This window comes from Lactuca saligna, chromosome 2 (assembly GCF_052625555.1).
Source record: "Lactuca saligna cultivar CGN05327 chromosome 2, ASM5262555v1, whole genome shotgun sequence".
Lineage (NCBI taxonomy): Eukaryota > Viridiplantae > Streptophyta > Magnoliopsida > Asterales > Asteraceae > Lactuca > Lactuca saligna.
In genome coordinates, this window is record NC_136418.1 from 176,182,791 (window position 1) to 176,200,340 (window position 17,550).

At 32.8% G+C, this 17,550-nt stretch overlaps 1 protein-coding gene and 1 non-coding gene across 2 annotated transcripts; one reads left to right on the forward strand and one right to left on the reverse strand.

Moving 5' to 3' along the window:
- Positions 1–7,656: 7,656 nt before the first annotated feature.
- LOC145032929 (expansin-A6) lies at positions 7,657–9,293 on the forward strand. Its single transcript, XM_078981894.1, has 3 exons — positions 7,657–7,888; positions 8,003–8,321; positions 8,664–9,293. Exons 1-3 carry the CDS (start codon positions 7,741–7,743, stop codon positions 8,971–8,973), a joined length of 777 nt encoding a protein of 258 aa, XP_078838020.1. The 5' UTR covers positions 7,657–7,740; the 3' UTR covers positions 8,974–9,293.
- A 7,468-nt stretch (positions 9,294–16,761) lies between these two features.
- On the reverse strand, positions 16,762–16,893 carry LOC145032996 (small nucleolar RNA snoR143). The gene has a single exon (XR_013677264.1). It is a non-coding gene; the product is annotated as a small nucleolar RNA snoR143 (small nucleolar RNA).
- Positions 16,894–17,550: the final 657 nt, after the last annotated feature.

A 17,550-nucleotide genomic window follows, 5' to 3' on the forward strand; every position in this document is an offset into this window, starting at 1 on the left:
CTTTTCGAGAAATGTTTTGATAAATGGTTATCATATTTTATTCTGGGAACAAATTTCGCGACTCTTTTAATTAAAAGATTACTCTGATTTTATAAAACAAAGCATAAACAAATCGGTCTTTTCTGGCCGTGAAATTGGGGATGTCACATCTTGCTAGAAGCATCTTCAGCCATGTATTTAGATTCAATAGAATCCCACAGTTCTTTTGCAGATTTGAAATTTTGATAGATATCAAAAAGAGAGTTAGACATACCACTGAGAATATGACCACGACATATGTAATCATTATTTTCCCACTTTGATCTCCTTCTTGTTGCCTCCAAAGGCTCATCTGCAATAGATTCTAGTAAGACTGACATGGGTGTACTCAGAACATACACCACTTTCAGAGTGGTAAAAAGAAAGTGCATATTCTTCTGCCATCTACGAAAATCTTGCCCTTGAAACTTGTTCAATTTGTCAAACTTGCTTGTCATATCCTTTACAGAATCACCACTTGCCAAGATCACAGATTACTTCGATTTTGGTTAGAAATATGGGTTTAATGGCACTTGGAAATCTGAGAATTATGATTATCACTTTCAAATCGAAGTATTTGGTTGGTACTCCCAAATCCCCAATTGGATCAAACTGAGAAAAATCGAAGAGAAAGAAAGAGAATGAAAGGGTATATTTTCTTGAGTACCAGAAAACAAACCAAAACTGAATTTAGATCCTTGTTTGAAAACTGTCATATGACAATTTAAAACTGTCACAAAACATCCAAAACAGTCATAAAACGGGTATTTTGAATAAAAATCAAAATGGGTCAATTCTCGACCCCATCTAGGGGCTCTGCCCCTTGGACCCTGCTCCCAGGGGTGCTGACCTCGGACCTCCGTTCGTTCAGGGGCTTCGCCCCTAAATGACAATGTACTTTGCTATTTGATCAAACTTAAACACATGTGTACTCCACACCTTCCTTCATTGTTTAATATTTAACAATATCGCTTTGGGTCACACAAAGTAATCTCATTACACTTAAAATAATATTGATTATAACAAATCACCAACAGTTGACGTGTTTTATACGAGTTAAATGGTCTATTGCGCCAAGTCATCAATTTTTACCTATATAATATATAAGATAAACAAAAAAAAACTAATATTTTCCAATGTTGTAAAAATCTCGACTATGGCCTGATTAATCTTTGATTAGTCTGTAGTCGCTACTCGGCCGATTAGAAGGCGCTAAACGATTAATTACTACTTAGACGGTGATGCATTGTTAATAGTGTCTACAAATTCTATATTAATAGAAACTATCTAATGAATGATTAGTGCAGTATTAATCACATTAACATAGTTTGTTATGTTATTAATGGTATTTAGTAACTTTATGATGATAATTGTTATATTTAATTTTATTAAATTGAACAAATTTATTATTAAAGATCTCTGATTCATACCCGTCTACGTTGATTAATCATTTAACTCTAGTCAAACAACTAACTACCATCGAACGTTTTTTGAAACCTTGATATTTTCGATATAAAGAAGTTATGAGCATCAAGCCCTTTACATTGCTTAAGTGAGCTCAAAGCGTGAAACCAAATAAGGCGTTGTTTGTTTTTTTTTTAAGCACAAATCCATAAAGTCTATGGACCACCTCAGTAGAAGGGGTGGACCAAACGACTGCAGACTGTAATAAGAAGCGTGTTTGTTTTTTTAACATTTGCATGTTGCTGTAGATATTAAAAAATTAAAATAAACTGGTTTTATAATCCAAAAAATAGTTTGTTTAATACCGAAAATTTAATAATGTATAATATTTCTGCAATAATTTATGATATTTCAACAAAAATAATGATATTTTAACAAAAATAAATAAATATATTTTAGCATAAAATAAAGATATTTCATCAACAAATTAATATATATATATATATATATATATATATATATATATATATATATATATATATATATATATATTAAAGATATGAAAGTTAGGAATAGTAAACTTAATAAGTGTTTGGTAAGATTGGTCTCTATGCAGGTTTGCTCATTTTTTTTGTTAATTTTTTTATCATTTTGGTACTCCAACTTATGTACATTTTAAAAACTACTTTTACATTGACCCTTCACATTTATGCTTTTGTTCACAAACAACCCTTTCACTTTCGTTTGAATTTTTCATAACCCTCATCTTTTATTACATATTATTAGTATCTAGTCTTTTGGCAGAAATGGTCCCTCATTATTATTATTATTATTATTATTATTATTATTATTATTATTATTATTATTAGACAAAATTACACGATTGGGCCATGTGGTTTACCAGATTTAACACATTAAGGACAACGATGGCGACCGAAATCACTCTTTTACTCCTAATCGATTTTTTTTATTAATTTATATTTCTCTTTTTGGTTTTAAATTAATGTTTTATTTATTAAAAAATACTCACCCAATACCATAAAGCCACCCATCAGCTGTCATCACCACCACCGCCAAAATTACATTAATGCTCTATATGGTTTACCCGTCGTCACAAATTCAGTCCCTACTACCTTAAAAGACCAAATTACCCTCACATTAACAGACAATAAACAACGGTCTATATTTTTCAGATTGGTTTTCCGGTCGCCGCCATACATGGCAATAAAGCTCAATTTGTGAGACAATTTCTTTATTTTTTCTCATTTATTGCAAGAAATAATGATTTATATTTATTTACTTATGTAATTAGATGACATTGTTTATCTTCCTTTACTAGATTATCTCAATGCAATTCAACATGCTACTTTACTTTACAAACAATACCTTCCGACCCCGGCAACGCCGGAGAATCTTTTCTAGTTATTATTATTCAATAAAAAAAATCAACAAGAATAAACAAAAAAACGAAAAAAAAATGGGAAATAAGATTTCAGCAATATATAATCAATATTTTAGCAAGAAAAGAAAAAGAAGAAGAAGAAGAGATTGGAAGCGGCAAAACACGTGCTGCGCCAAAAAGAACACGTGCATATGTTTTTTAATCCAAATACTTTTGAAAAACAAACAACTGCAAGATAAAAAGTGTTGTGCGTGTACTGCACCACGCAACAATAAAAGGTCTGAAGATGATTTTCCAAAAAACAAACAACACCTAAAACCAAGCTTCATCCAATCAAGCTCAAGGATATTATATTTTAATCATTTTATAAGCCTTGTTTAAAATTCTGCTAAACTTGTTGCAACCTTATTCGTCAATATGAACCAAGGATAAATAAGTTGTGTAATTTTTTTAACGCCGAGTTAATATATGTATGTGATTGAACCAGGGCCGTTCAAACATATATGAGGTCGGGGTGAAAAAAAAAAAAGCTCTTCAAAAACAAATATAATAAATATTCAAAAAAATATCATTTATTTTTCAATATAGACATGTTTAATTAGCAATAACAAGAAAACTAAATTATTTATCTTTTAAGCTAATTTGAGTTTTAACCAACTTTAAACCCTAAAAATCATTTAGGTAATAATTTTTTTTTTATATATAAACTAAATAGCGCATAAATTTTGCCCCTTCTGGAGTCGTGGGCCCCAGGCGGTCGCCCAGTTTGCTCACCGTCTGAACCGGCCCAGGATTGAACTCATGACCTCATTGTTATACAGGCCAAGTAAATAAGCCCAAAATTTTACTAATTAAGTGACAAAGGTAATAGAGTAATATAAAAATATACTTGTGGATATTTCTAGAATTTAAACATTTTTTTTAATATTCGTTAACACGTTAAAACATGATAATTTTAAAATTATACCATTAACAATAAGATGACAATAAATAATAGTTATTTTTAAGTGTTATCATAAGCAAACGTTCTATAGGCACTAATGTTATCATATCAATTAATTTTTATTTTTGCCCTTAAATATTTTCAGATAAAATAATAAGACAAATTTTATCGAGATAAGAATAAAGATGAGATAAATTTGTTGGTGATAAGGTATGATAGTGAAAATATGATCGATCCCCACTTCTAAATTGAATATATGCCGATTCAAGTTAGACAAGAATATTTTCATCATTTATGTGAATGTTTTCTATATGTGGTGTTTAATTAATGTTTCATTAGAGATAAATATATATTTTCCGGTTTTACACGTAACACAAATGGTGGATTAATTATAGTCGGAGATGAATCTGATACGAAACATGGACCATGCATTACGCTAAATCTTTCAAAATGGGTTAAAATTTAAAATAAACAATAATTTTTTTTTTTTTTGGAAACAAACGAAATTATAAATACTTATTATACCGGAGGAAGTTGTTGCGGTTCTACCGCTGTTTTGCCACGGTGTCAAAAAGAAACATTGCCCCTAGTGTGCAGTTTGAGACGTGGTTTTACCGCATGTGGTAAGCTTTGGTAGCACCTTCTCTCTTTCTTTACTACCTTTCTCTTCCCCCCTAATAACCCTTACTTTTTCAAACCTAAATGAAATTCTTATATCTTTCATTTGTTTTATCTTTAAATTCTATAGAAAATGTCGGCATTTTCGTCTTCAGAATAATTTAAATTTATGTGTGATGCTATTGTTAGTGCTGCTCAAATAGCGGAGCAAATGTATAATGCTTTATCCAATGACGAAGCCGAAGTTCGGAATGGAGAACACAAAGATATATTTAAAGAAACTGTGAATCAACCATCAACTGTTGATGTAAGACTACTTTGACGATGATGTTATTTTTTAAGGGTATTATTTTCGAATATGCTTCAGAATTTTCAAACTTTTATATGAACATATAATTGAAGATTTAACGAGGGGCTGCAGTTTTTTTCCAACAACGTCCTGATGCTAGAAGTATATCCGTTTTCACTCCCTTACAAAAATGCACAACCACACTTCGTCAATGAGCTTATGGCATCCATGATGATGTGTTAGACGAAAGTTTTAGGATGTCTGTTAGGATCATGTGATTAAGATTTATGGTAAAAAAATATTTTCATAAACATACACAAAATGACATCTTACAATTGCAAACTCATCATGTTAGCGTACATGGTTTTCCTAGAATGATAGAAAGTTTAGGTTGTCTCCATTGGGAATGAGAAATTTTCCCTACCTCATACCATGGTCAATTTACTCGATGTAATCATGGTCACTAACCGTCATACTTGAAGCGGTGGCGTCATAGGATTTGTGGATTTGATATATTTTTTTTGGTTCTCCTGTTTTGATTAATCACATTAACATTTCTAATCGTTCACCTATATTTAACAACATATATGACAGTTTGCACCAGATTCGTCTTTTCAAGTGCATCTAACGTCATATAAGTATGGTTATTACATTGTTGATAAGATCTATCCTGAATATGTTGTGTTTGTTAAATTATTTTCGTGTCCACATGATTCTAGAAGGAAAAATTTCAAGAGAGAGCGAGCCTTTGGAATTTTTAGAAACATTGGCACATATTGAAAAAACCAACACTTCGTTTGGCGAGGGAAAACTTCAATAAGTCATGTATGCATGTATCATATTGCATAATATGATTATTGAAGATGAATGAAGAGCGATATATGCGTATGATGAACATAAAACCATCCCCGAGACCCGACCATTAGAAATTAGTGGTGATGAGTACATGGGTAGGAAATGAGATATACGTAGCACCGAAACATTTTACAATATCCGTATAGACTTAGTGGAATATATTTACGAGATTCAACACATTAACTTCAATTTGGAGCCTCCAGATGACATAGAAGACGAGTTGTTGGATGAAGATTTTATGTAATATGTTTTTACTTATTTTAATTATGCTTTTTTTTTTAAGTTTTTTGTGTTTTTTATTTTTCAAGTTATTTTAGTTATTCTATTTTTTTTAAGTTTCTTATGTTTTTCATTTTTTAAGCTATTTTAATTTTAGTATATATTTTTCTTATTTGAATTAGTGAAATTTGGTGTTATTATTTAAGTTAAATAAAAAAAGCTGTGGCACCACACACTTAGTGTGTGGCAAAAAAAAAAACACAATTTTGTGGTAAGAATGATATGATAATAATATAACATGTCAAAAATATGATTGGCAAAAAATATGGTTTCAATGACATTATCCCCTTTAGCCTTAAACGATTTTATAAGTGACTGAAAATAGTGAGATACTCCTGCAAGTTGTAATTTTTTAATTACAATTAAATCTATAATTAAGTGTTTGAATTTTGAAATATTCTCGTATTTAAAAGTAAACAAATGTTTGACAATTTAATTAAGTAGCTCATAAATAAGAGATTCGGACTTCAACTACCTAAGAATCGATTCTTATATGGTAGAAAAAGCGAACCCCTATTCAAATAAGGAAACATGATTTTGGTTTGATATTGATTTTTGTATCGCATATAATTAATTTAATGGATAACTGTTAAGAAACGAACAAATAACGTTTTTATTTCAATATTTAACACCAAAAATGTCAGGTCACGGAAAATGGATGCATAATATTATCGCACAAAATCTATTACTTTTCCATTTTCTTTACAAAAAGCTATAATATGTGTAAATCGTGAGCGTTACATGCTTTTTTAAAAGTTTGATGTTTATTGTTCTGAAGAATCTTTTAAGTCATCATTCGGGATAAAATGATGTTATAGTGAAAATGGTAGGAGAATAAATGCAAGAATATATATTAGGGACTGAATTTGGAAATAGGAAAAAGTGAAGGGGTATCAGTAGCCATTATGATTATAGTAAAGATGGTTTTAATGGCACAACTTCATATTCAAGCAAAGCGGCAAATTTTGTGGCCCTTTTTCACACTTTTATTCTATTCTTTGTTCACAATCCCGAAGATTAATGTGAACTCGTTTTAAGGTTAATAACGAAATTCCAGTTTTAACCCTGTTCTTTTCTACAAAGATTGTCAGATTCTGGAAGCCTTTGATCCGGTGGAAGGGTAGTTTAGTCAAAGTACGGAAAGTACAATAAAAGGGTTTGTTGGACAAGATGACTTATCTTGTCAATCAGAATTAGAAAAATCCCCCACCGCTAGTAGTGGCTCTAATTAAGGAATCACCAGACACTTATTCTTTTTAATCACATAAAAAAGAGAGGGTAAAATAAGATCAATGTACATGATTATAAAAATATATATTTAACTGATTAACATTTTTCTTTGAATATCTTATTAAAAATACAATTAATGCTTTTTCTGATATTTATGAAAAGAAAACATGCCAAGACTCAAATAAATGTGAAAAACATTATAATATTCATAAAAATGCTAAGTATTTTACATATTTATTGCTATGACAAGAAATTAGTAACAGTTTAACTTATGAAACTTCTCCATTCCATATTTATATTGTTTTGAACAATCATTTCTAGATAAACTAGACGATGTTCTTGTTAGTTAATTTGTTAAAATTAAACGATGCATTGATTAAAATCAAGAAAGTGAAACGTATTATATAAAGTCTATGAAGTATACATGGATACATGCCCCACTCTAATCTATAAATCTATAAAACAAGTAATAAATAAATCTGCCATTCAAACCAATGGATTCAATTAAATCGTGGAAAATACGATTAAAACTTTATTCAACTTTACGTTAAAAATGGAAATATTTTGTACATCGATACCTAAATTGTGTCTTCCCTTCCTTTCTTTTTCTCTCTCCTCACTCGCCGCAATAAGTAGCGATACAGATTTCATTCTCTTCCACATTTTCAACTCCCACTTCTCACATTCCTTCTCTGTGTGAAAATGGAGGCCAGTGGTGTGGGTTACTTTGTAATTTTGTGTGCCATTCTAACAGCCGTCAACGCTCGTATACCGGGAGTCTACACCGGAGGGAAGTGGGAGAGTGCTCACGCCACCTTCTACGGCGGCAACGACGCCTCTGGTACAATGGGTACGTCACCATTTTCATTTCCTCACACCCTGTTTCAGATTCCCAGCTAATTCATCATCCTCTCTTTCAATTACTCTGTTTTTATGGAAGATTGAATAAATGATTATTTTACAGGTGGAGCTTGTGGGTATGGAAATTTGTACAGCCAAGGGTATGGCGTCAACACGGCGGCGCTAAGCACGGCTCTGTTCAACAACGGGTTGAGTTGCGGTGCTTGTTTCGAGTTAAAATGTGTGAATGATCCAAGGTGGTGCCACTCCGGCAGCCCTTCTATTTTCATCACGGCGACCAATTTCTGTCCTCCTAATTTCGCTCAGCCAAGTGACAATGGTGGGTGGTGCAACCCTCCGAGGACCCATTTCGATCTTGCCATGCCCATGTTCCTCAAGATCGCCGAATACCGTGCCGGCATCGTCCCCGTTTCCTATCGCCGGTTAGTTTCTCCGACTTGTCTCCATTTCTTCCAATTTTGGAAATGGAAGTCTGAAATTTTATCATCTACTTAAATTATGCGCTCATTATTTATCCATATTACCTTAAAAAATGTTTTAGCATTTGACTTTCCAACTGACAATCCCGAAAAATGGGGGACCTCAACTCCCTAAAACCGCGTTTGTGCTTGTACGGTTCAATTATGTTTATTTACAATATTACCCTTGAACAATTAGAGAATAAAGATCTTTTAATTTGTGTAACAATTCTACCTTTTTAGTTTTTATAACATTTTTCTATACAAAAAAGTTGAATTACATATATATTTTTTTTTATCACATAGGGTACCATGCCGAAAGCAAGGGGGAATAAGATTCACCATCAATGGATTCCGTTACTTCAACTTGGTTTTGGTTACCAACGTGGCGGGTGCAGGGGATATCACTCGAGTATGGGTGAAAGGTTCGAGGACTGGGTGGATGAGTCTGAGTCGTAACTGGGGTCAAAACTGGCAATCAAATGCAGTGCTAGTTGGTCAATCACTCTCTTTTAGAGTGACTAGTAGTGATCGTCGCACTTCTACCTCATGGAATGTTGTTCCAGCAAATTGGAAATTCGGTCAAACTTTTACTGGAAAAAATTTCCGAGTTTAGTTAAAAGCTAAGATACTATACCAATTGTTTTAAACTTACCAATAGTTATCACACAAGCTTTAAAATAAAAAAAGGTTTGTGTAATGGGTGTGATTTGTATTTTTAATTTAGGTTTGAAAGAAAAAGAGAGGCTTAGGAGAAAGTCTAGGGTTGGTTTGTTGGTGGGGTATTTTTGACAATTCAAGAACTGTGTAAGAGGAGCTGAAGTGGCTATAGAGTCATGCCTCAACTCATGACGGCCCGCAGCTTTTTTATTATTATTATTATTATTATTATTATTATTATTATTATTATTATTATATGGATACATTTAAATTTAATTCTGGCTATCTGTTATTTTCTTGATTTATAAATGATAAAATATTTAGCATATACTCTTTATACATACGAGCGTTTTTTTATTTATTTATTTATTTATTTATTTATAATGTTTGAGATATTATTTAATTAAAAATAATATCATGCAACAACTTATTGAACCAAAGTCCTAAGCGTGACCAAGACAAAAAGAAAAGACACAAAGGTCAATGATTTTATTCAAGGCTCGAGGCATAAAAAATCCACTCACACTTAAAAGAAGTTAATTACTATTTATATGTATCTTCAAAGAATAATTATTTATTATCTTTTAAAAAGAATTTCAAACTAGATCTAAATCATTCATTTGTATTGTATAAAGATCAATAAAATAGTTATCTAATTAGTAAAAAACAAAAAAATTCAAAATATCAACTATATTATCAATATGGATACTGAATTTACTAAAGCTCTACGGGTGGAGTTTATATATCCCTTCTAACTCATGTAACATAGTTGCTAAATCATTTTCACATCAATTTTTCTAGCTTTATTTTTTTCCATGTTTTTAGATCTATAAACATATAACAACCAATTTTTCCCAACTCACTAAATAAAAAAAACATGCAAACTACACCGTATAACAAGCACAATACAAATATACGTAAAAAGATAGAGCAGGTTAACCAACTCAATGTTGCAAATCAACGATACCGATTTTTGAGGATTCATCATCTTGGAGGTTCTTCCGGTGCTATTCCAAAATAATAATAATAAAGTAAAAAATAAAAATAAAAAATGAATCACACCGTCCATCCTAACAAGGAAAACACAAAATTAAGAGAAAAACAGAAAATAAGATATGCATCGATCAATTATACAAAAATAAAAACAGGACATCGAAACAAATAAATCTATATTGTTCTTGTTTAAACTTTGAAAGACTGAGTTCAAGACATCTCCAACAAGGTAACACTATATCCAACACGAGGACCAATGAAAATGATACAAAGGGTAAATCATGTATAGTTTGTGTATGTTCAGATTGAAAAACCAACCAATTAGCAAGCAATACATTTTTCATTGTATGAAAACAAAACAAAAGTAATTTGACTGTCCATCTTAACAGGGAAAACACAAAATTGAGAGAAAAACAAAAAATAGGATATGTGTTGATCAATTATTAAAAAGAAAAACGGGGCATTGAAATAAATAAATTTCTTTTGTACTTTGTTCAAACTTTGAAAGATTGAGTTCAAGACAACTCTATCGAGGCAACATTACGTCAAACCTGAGGACCAATGTAACATCCGGACTTTCAGGTATATTATTGCGTGTTTAAATTTTGGAATTTATGGAGTGACTCGATGAGTTGTGAGTCTAACTCGTTGAGTAGGGTCGAGTTGCCCGCGTGGAATTAATGAGTGGACTTGACGAGTCAGAGAGCTGACTCGCCGAGTAGGTGCTGGGCAGAGAAACCCTAATTTCCCGGGGTTGGGGCCTATATAAGGGAACTTATGCCCCATTTTCGCCTCACCAGTTACCCAACACTCCTGAGAGAAAACCCTAATTGCCACTAGAGCTAGAAAGTGAGTGAGGAGCTAAGTTGGTGGTTGTTGGTGCATTCCTTGAAGGAGAAGTGAAGAGTATTGAGGTTGGGACAATAGGAAGCTTTGGATCCTCAGATTCAGTAGTGTTTTCTTGAGGTAAATATGTTAACTTGCTCATCTTCTAAGGAGATCTTGATATGGGGGTTTTCTAGGGTTTTCTTCCATTTCTTAGAGTCATTGAGCCTTTTGTGTGTAATTTGAGGTTGAAACCCCAGATCTGAAGTGGAGAGGATCTTGAGAGCCCAAAGACCTGAACTTTATTGAGCTAGAGATTGGACTTTGAGCACCTAACCCTTTGTAAGACTAGGTAATGGCATTTTTGGGCATATATGTCATGCATGAGCGTAAATGTCGAGACTTTACACATATTATGTGACTTTAAGGACTAGATCTAGAGTATAGTGTGGTAGATCTTTCCTTGGACATTTGAATGAGAAATCAGATCAAAGGGACTCACCGAGTCCATGTCCTGACTCAACGAGTTGGTGAGGGTTTGTCCCGATGAGCTTGATCGTACGATAACTTGGCGAGTTGGGGGTCAACTCGATGAGTTGAGCTGGACTTTCTAGAGACTTATGAGGAAACAAGGGGACTTGACGAGTCACAAGAGTGCATACAACGATTCGGGTCAAACATGGACTGTTGACTCGAGTCTGACTTCTGTTGACTTTAGGGTTGGGTTAATCATGAGTAATGGAGACCATGGAGGGGTAAAATGGTCTTTTATCCACTTCAAGAGTTAGACAGAGAACAAAAATAGCCTTTGGTGTATTTGAGTATGAATAAGAGTATTAATTAGATATGTTATCCTATGTGTTAGGCGAAGGCTAGTTCGAGATTTCCGAGTACGAGATTGTTATATGTTAGCTTTTGAGATGAATCTTCTCACTATACTTTACCTAGAGTGGTATTTATGTGTGACCAGAGGGTCTTATGTGATTACTTGAGTTATGTATTTGTCTGTGTGATATGTATGCTATATTATATGTTACTGAGACCGGACCGGAAGGTCCAACGAGCTGTGAGACCGGAGGGTCCATTGAGTCGTGGGACTGGAGGGTTCAACTGAGACGCATATACCGGAGGGTCTTACAGAGTTATAGCCTCAAGTGGCTAATGCATTGTATGTGGTATTTTGGGGAACTCACTAAACTTCTTGCTTACCGTGTTATGTGTTATGTGTTTCAGGTATCTATCAGGATCACGAGAAGACGTCGGCTTGATTGTATACACCAGTGAAAGAGTTATGTTTTGAAGATCCTGGATTTTAATCAAACAATTATGGAGTTACAAATTTGTAAATTAAATAAATGATATGTTTGTGAAATGTGTTATGAGAATTATGCGATTTAAAATGAAAATTTTATTTGAAATTTTACGGTGTTACAACTTGTAACACCGTAAATTTCAAAACAATTTTTCTTTTGAAATGTATAATTCTCAATTTTACTTGTACTTATTGGTTATCATCTAGTGGAGTGCCCTAGGGACTGTATGTAGTCATGTAGGATAGCCAGAGAACTCTTAATTTAGGCTTTATTGCATGTTCCTTGTTTGGTTATGGCTCTAAAGTATGATCATTTGTTCGGGTGGCTATCTCACCTCTGGTTACTTATGGTTACACATTTCATGGTGATTAGATGGTAACGAGACTATGCGATGTGAGAGGACTAGTAAGCGGGAGTGCATTGTATGATTGTTGTTTGTATGTATTATGTACCTACTTGATCCTTGTTTGTTTATATGTCGACATATGGTAATAGTAGGTTGAGGCGGTCCTGATATGTATTGTAGGCCAAGGTACTTGGTGCGGGCCGACTGTAAGTTGTAGGCACGGAGGCTCTGGAAGAGCGGCTGGGTTGAGGTTGTAGGCCAACAAATCCTGGGTATTCCAGCATGATGGTTGAGTAGACCCGATGCATGCTTGTATATTTATCTTATGGGGTATTTTAGGGGAAACTCACTAAGCTTTATGCTCACCTAGTTGTTTATTGTTTCAAGTATCATTGGTGGCTATGGGAAAGTCAAGGCGACATTGTACACACTCATCAGCAACAGTTAGGATTTCGTGTTTTCTATGGTACTCTGATTTTTAATAAATGTAATTTGGAATAAATGGTTTTCTTAATAATGGATTTATAAATTGAGAGGTTTTTCCTTAGTAAAAATGAAAAAAAAAATTGGTTGTGAAAAATGGGACGTTGCAAGTTAGTATCAAAACCTTGGTTTGAGCGAATTGGAGGAACACTTCCGCTGTAACACCCATAAAATTCATGAAAATTTAAAACTTTTTCCAACATTCAAAAACCATTATTTATTACAAAATGTTTTCAAAATAGTATCATATCAGAGTATCCCAAAAATCAAAATGATAAAATACGAGGAGGTGCACGATCTAGCATTCGCTGTCCCGTGATAATCCGAAGTACCTGAAACAAAATCCAAAAATGTAAGCCCGAAGCTTAGTGAGTTCCTCCAAAATACCAACGCCATACAAACCATAACCATATCATAGCAAACAAACATTATACATATAGAGTCTACAATATAACTGAATCGCCCTTACTGGACCTGCAGTCTATCTGGCCCACTCTCAAAACCTTAAGCATGTCTGGTCCGCCCACCCGGGCCTTCAGCATGTGTGGTCCGCCTACCCGGGCCTTCAGCCTGTCTGGACCATTCTATGGGCCTTCGGCATAACTGATATGCCCTAATGGGTCTACACTCTATCCGGTCTGCCCTGGGTCTGTTGGCCTTTAGCACGAAGTAGGTCCTGCCTCAACTCAACCCCATATATACAATCAACACATAAAGCTTGGAGCTTCACCTTTCCACCACACCATGTCATACACCGGTTTGAAGTTTTCCAGTTATCAACTATAGATGACAAAGTTGTCATGGAGTATTGAGGACCCCGATCAGCCTGTAACACCCACAATTTTGGGCTGGGCAATTAAGATAAAATAAGTGATAAAATGACATTTTGACAGAATATTATTTAGTATAAATAATCTTAACCAAAGTTATAATTTATGTGACAAAATTTTTATGCATATAAAGAACTTTGAAATCCAACTACATATGAAGAAGTTATATTTCTTTGAAGTTCTGCGATTAAACCAACACGGTTATGCGTATCGTAAAAAGTGAATTTTAGATAGGTTGTTTATTAGCCTAAACAATCTAAACAAAGCTTGTAGTAACCGTAACACCAAGAACGTACATATAGAGAACATCCAAATCTGACTTCATATAAGGAAGTTATGATTTTTCGAAGTTTCAGCACACTATGTTAGCACAAGAATCGAAATTAAAATCGATTGGTTGTTAGGCAAAACAACCTAAACGAGAGTTGAAGATCTCATGATTAGGAGTTCGTAGGCATAAAGAAATACAAGAATGGAGTTCGTATGAACAAGTTATGAATTTCGCGCGGACGTTAACAATCTAAATATCAATTTTAGTTAGAGTGGCAATTAATGGTGGAGACCCTAATGAAAGTTCTACAACTCCTCGATAGGATTCAAGGGATATAAAAAAACATTGAAAACAGAGCTTATATGCGAAAATTATAGTTGTCCACAGATCTCCAAGAATTTATCTAGATTGATGATGTGGTAGCATCTGGTGCGCTACATAGCATGGTCGGGTAGCCACCTTCTCTAAGAGAAAATGTGACATGGTCTAAGGAACGACGGACACGTGGCACCATGAAATGGTGGCACATGGTTGCTTTTAGATGAGTGAGAGGTAGCCAAACTGAACGATGACACGTGTCACAAAGCTCGAGGGCATGAAGCGCCTCTTGTTGGTTCGCGGCTCGCGCCTGCTGCAGTATATGTGCCCCCTCAAATTTCTTCATTTCCACACCAATTTCCAATATCTCTCTGTAAGATACTACTCTTTCTTAAGCCCAATTTTAGGGTTCTTTGGGATATTTAGCAAGGTTCTAAGGGATCTAAGTATCCGGCAAATAGAGCCTTCGGTTTCGGATTTTTGCCCGCGTAATTTCCAGGTTTTCACTAAAAGCTATGTAAGTTAAGTTGCATTTATTTTATTTCAAGTGTAACTTATATTTATGATCGTTATTATGAACCTATAAATAAGATTTATCAATGATTCCAAATCATTATACTAATTGAACTACTTAAAAGAATGATGTCTATGCTGGATTTAATGAGATGTTCAAAGTGAGATTTTCAAACAGTATATTCTATATATCAAACTTGCCATAGCTCCGATATGATAATATATGTTGTTCCGTACTTGATAGATCTTGATATAGATATTGAGATTAGTGGGGAATCTAAACAATCATTAATCGTAAAAAAATATGAGGCTAAGACTTAATGATAATTATACCTAGGTTACATCAAAAGAAAAATCAATATGTTAAGCAAAACGTTATCGAATTCACTAGTTATCCACTTTATCAAATGAATGCATAGTTATTTTTATTTTATATTGATATGAAGTATTTAGATAATTAAATGTTATATATGTCTATTATCTGCAGTTAAGATATTCTGTTAAGTAAAAACAAAACTTTTTTTACGAAATTCCAAAATTGTTAAATTGGATTTAATAATTTCTATGAATTTCGAGTTTTATTCTTTTATAATTTTTTTTCGAACTTCGGAATTCAAAATTCTAGTCCTAAATGCATTTTTATCACAAAATGTTTTTTCTTGAATTGAAATACATTTTTATGTGAATTTGAAATGCCAATTCCAGACCAAATGATTATTTTTTTATAAAAAAACAAATTTTTTTGGTTATTTCCTCTGATACATGTTAAATTGTAGTTAGAACTTAGAACACTAAGTTTCGTAAATTATAAATTATTCAGTTATAATTATTAGCGAATAGTTTCAATCACCTTCAAAACATGTACCAAAATCATCAAAATAGTTGCATAATTATCCGATTTAAAATTGAAAAGAAAAACTTAAAACTATTTAGGGCTAAAACGTTATCTATAAATTTAATGATTTCTTTTTTTTTTATAAGAAACGTTTTACTTCATTAAACCATGTATACCATGTTAAAGCCTTTGCATGACCCACACGGATTAGGCAAAATTCATGGATTGTATGTAACAACCGATTGGTTTGCAACTTTGCAATCACAAAAGTCCAACTCCTTTATTGCAAAATCCGTGACTATTCACATGAAAATCGATCCATTAGGCCTCCATATCTTTAGGACAACATGCCTTTGTTTCTCCCTTAGAGTATAACTAATAAATATATTTATTACAATCTCGTTCATACAATTAAACATTGACAAACTATACAAGGATTTATTCAAACAGATTAATAATTAATCTGTTATTTGATTGCAATTTTTGCAAGATATAATAACCCACGATTGTTATTTAATAACTAAGCAATTGTCATCATAACTTATAATAAATATTTGATTAATTAGGATTACTAAATATCTAACTATTCATATTATAAAATAGAAAAACGAAAACAAATACGAATTCCTTTTAATAATCAACTTCCTATTTGTTTATCCGTTTTTTTCCCTAATTGAAATTTCATTTCACAAAAATTAGTTATCACAATACAAAGAGTAATAACTAAGATCCAAAAGTCCAAATTTGGTTTCCAAGCAAAACATGTTAAGATCCATGAAATATCCCAACGAGAAGGTTATGAACACAATGAAATGAGTATCTCAAGGCAAATCCCAGAATCAGAGATGTCTTAAAAATTCATTGAATCAAATTCTGAAGCATTTCCGACGAGTTATATAACTTGAGTTCTGCAAATACTGATTATTATTTGCCCCAATTATTCAATACATATCGTCAATAAATTAATAAGCGAAAACAGAAATCGTGTATGAAAAAAATGATAATTTAAACTTCACAGGATGTGAGATAGAATTTAGTAGACGAACAGATGGAAATAACTGTTCATCTGTGGAAACCATCTCTACGGTTGTCTGGCCGCTGCCTGATTTCAAACAAAATGAAGAAAATCACCATTGATAGATAGCGAGATCAACAGATGAAGAAATCAGGCTTTCGATTTAAGCATTGTTGTTTGTAAAAAGAGAAACGGGATTTTAAATAAATCCATCTCTATCTACAATTTTAACGTAACAAATGCAATTAGGTAAACAAAAAACGATTCTAGAAATTATGAGAGAAGTGACTATGGCGTCGGCTGATTGGAGGGTTTTTAGAAATAAATCCATCTCCGAAGATGTGCGTTCTAACGTCTTTCATCGCCTTGTCAAGAGGCGTTCATTGTGTAGAAGAGAAAGCGATGTAGGGTTTTTAAACCCGAAACACATCAAGGGTACAATTGTAAATTAACTCGTAAATTACATACTAGGTATAAGATTTTATTACATTTTCATTTTTGTCACATTAGTTTGTTAAAATGTTATTCATTTGTCTAATGATTTGTATTTGATAATGATCATTTTAACGTCTATAATTATTGTATTACTTTACTCCTATTTCCACAAACTTTTATTTTATAAACACTGACCAAAACTCACTTTAATATATTAACTCTTTTAAAAAAAAAAAAATTAACAAAATTGTTCCAGTCTATTTTCAATATTTATAAAATATTCTCATGTAATTTGTCATTTTTAAAAAAGACATTGTATTTTCTAATCATATTATTTTACATGAACAATAATAAAC

Bases quoted from the DNA above. Each gene is read 5' to 3' on its own strand.
- LOC145032929 (XM_078981894.1), top strand. From the start codon at position 7,741: ATGGAGGCCAGTGGTGTGGGTTACTTTGTAATTTTGTGTGCCATTCTA. The intron at 7,889-8,002 runs GTACGTCACCAT...ATTATTTTACAG, and splicing joins CGACGCCTCTGGTACAATGG to GTGGAGCTTGTGGGTATGGA. The intron at 8,322-8,663 runs GTTAGTTTCTCC...TTTATCACATAG, and splicing joins GTCCCCGTTTCCTATCGCCG to GGTACCATGCCGAAAGCAAG.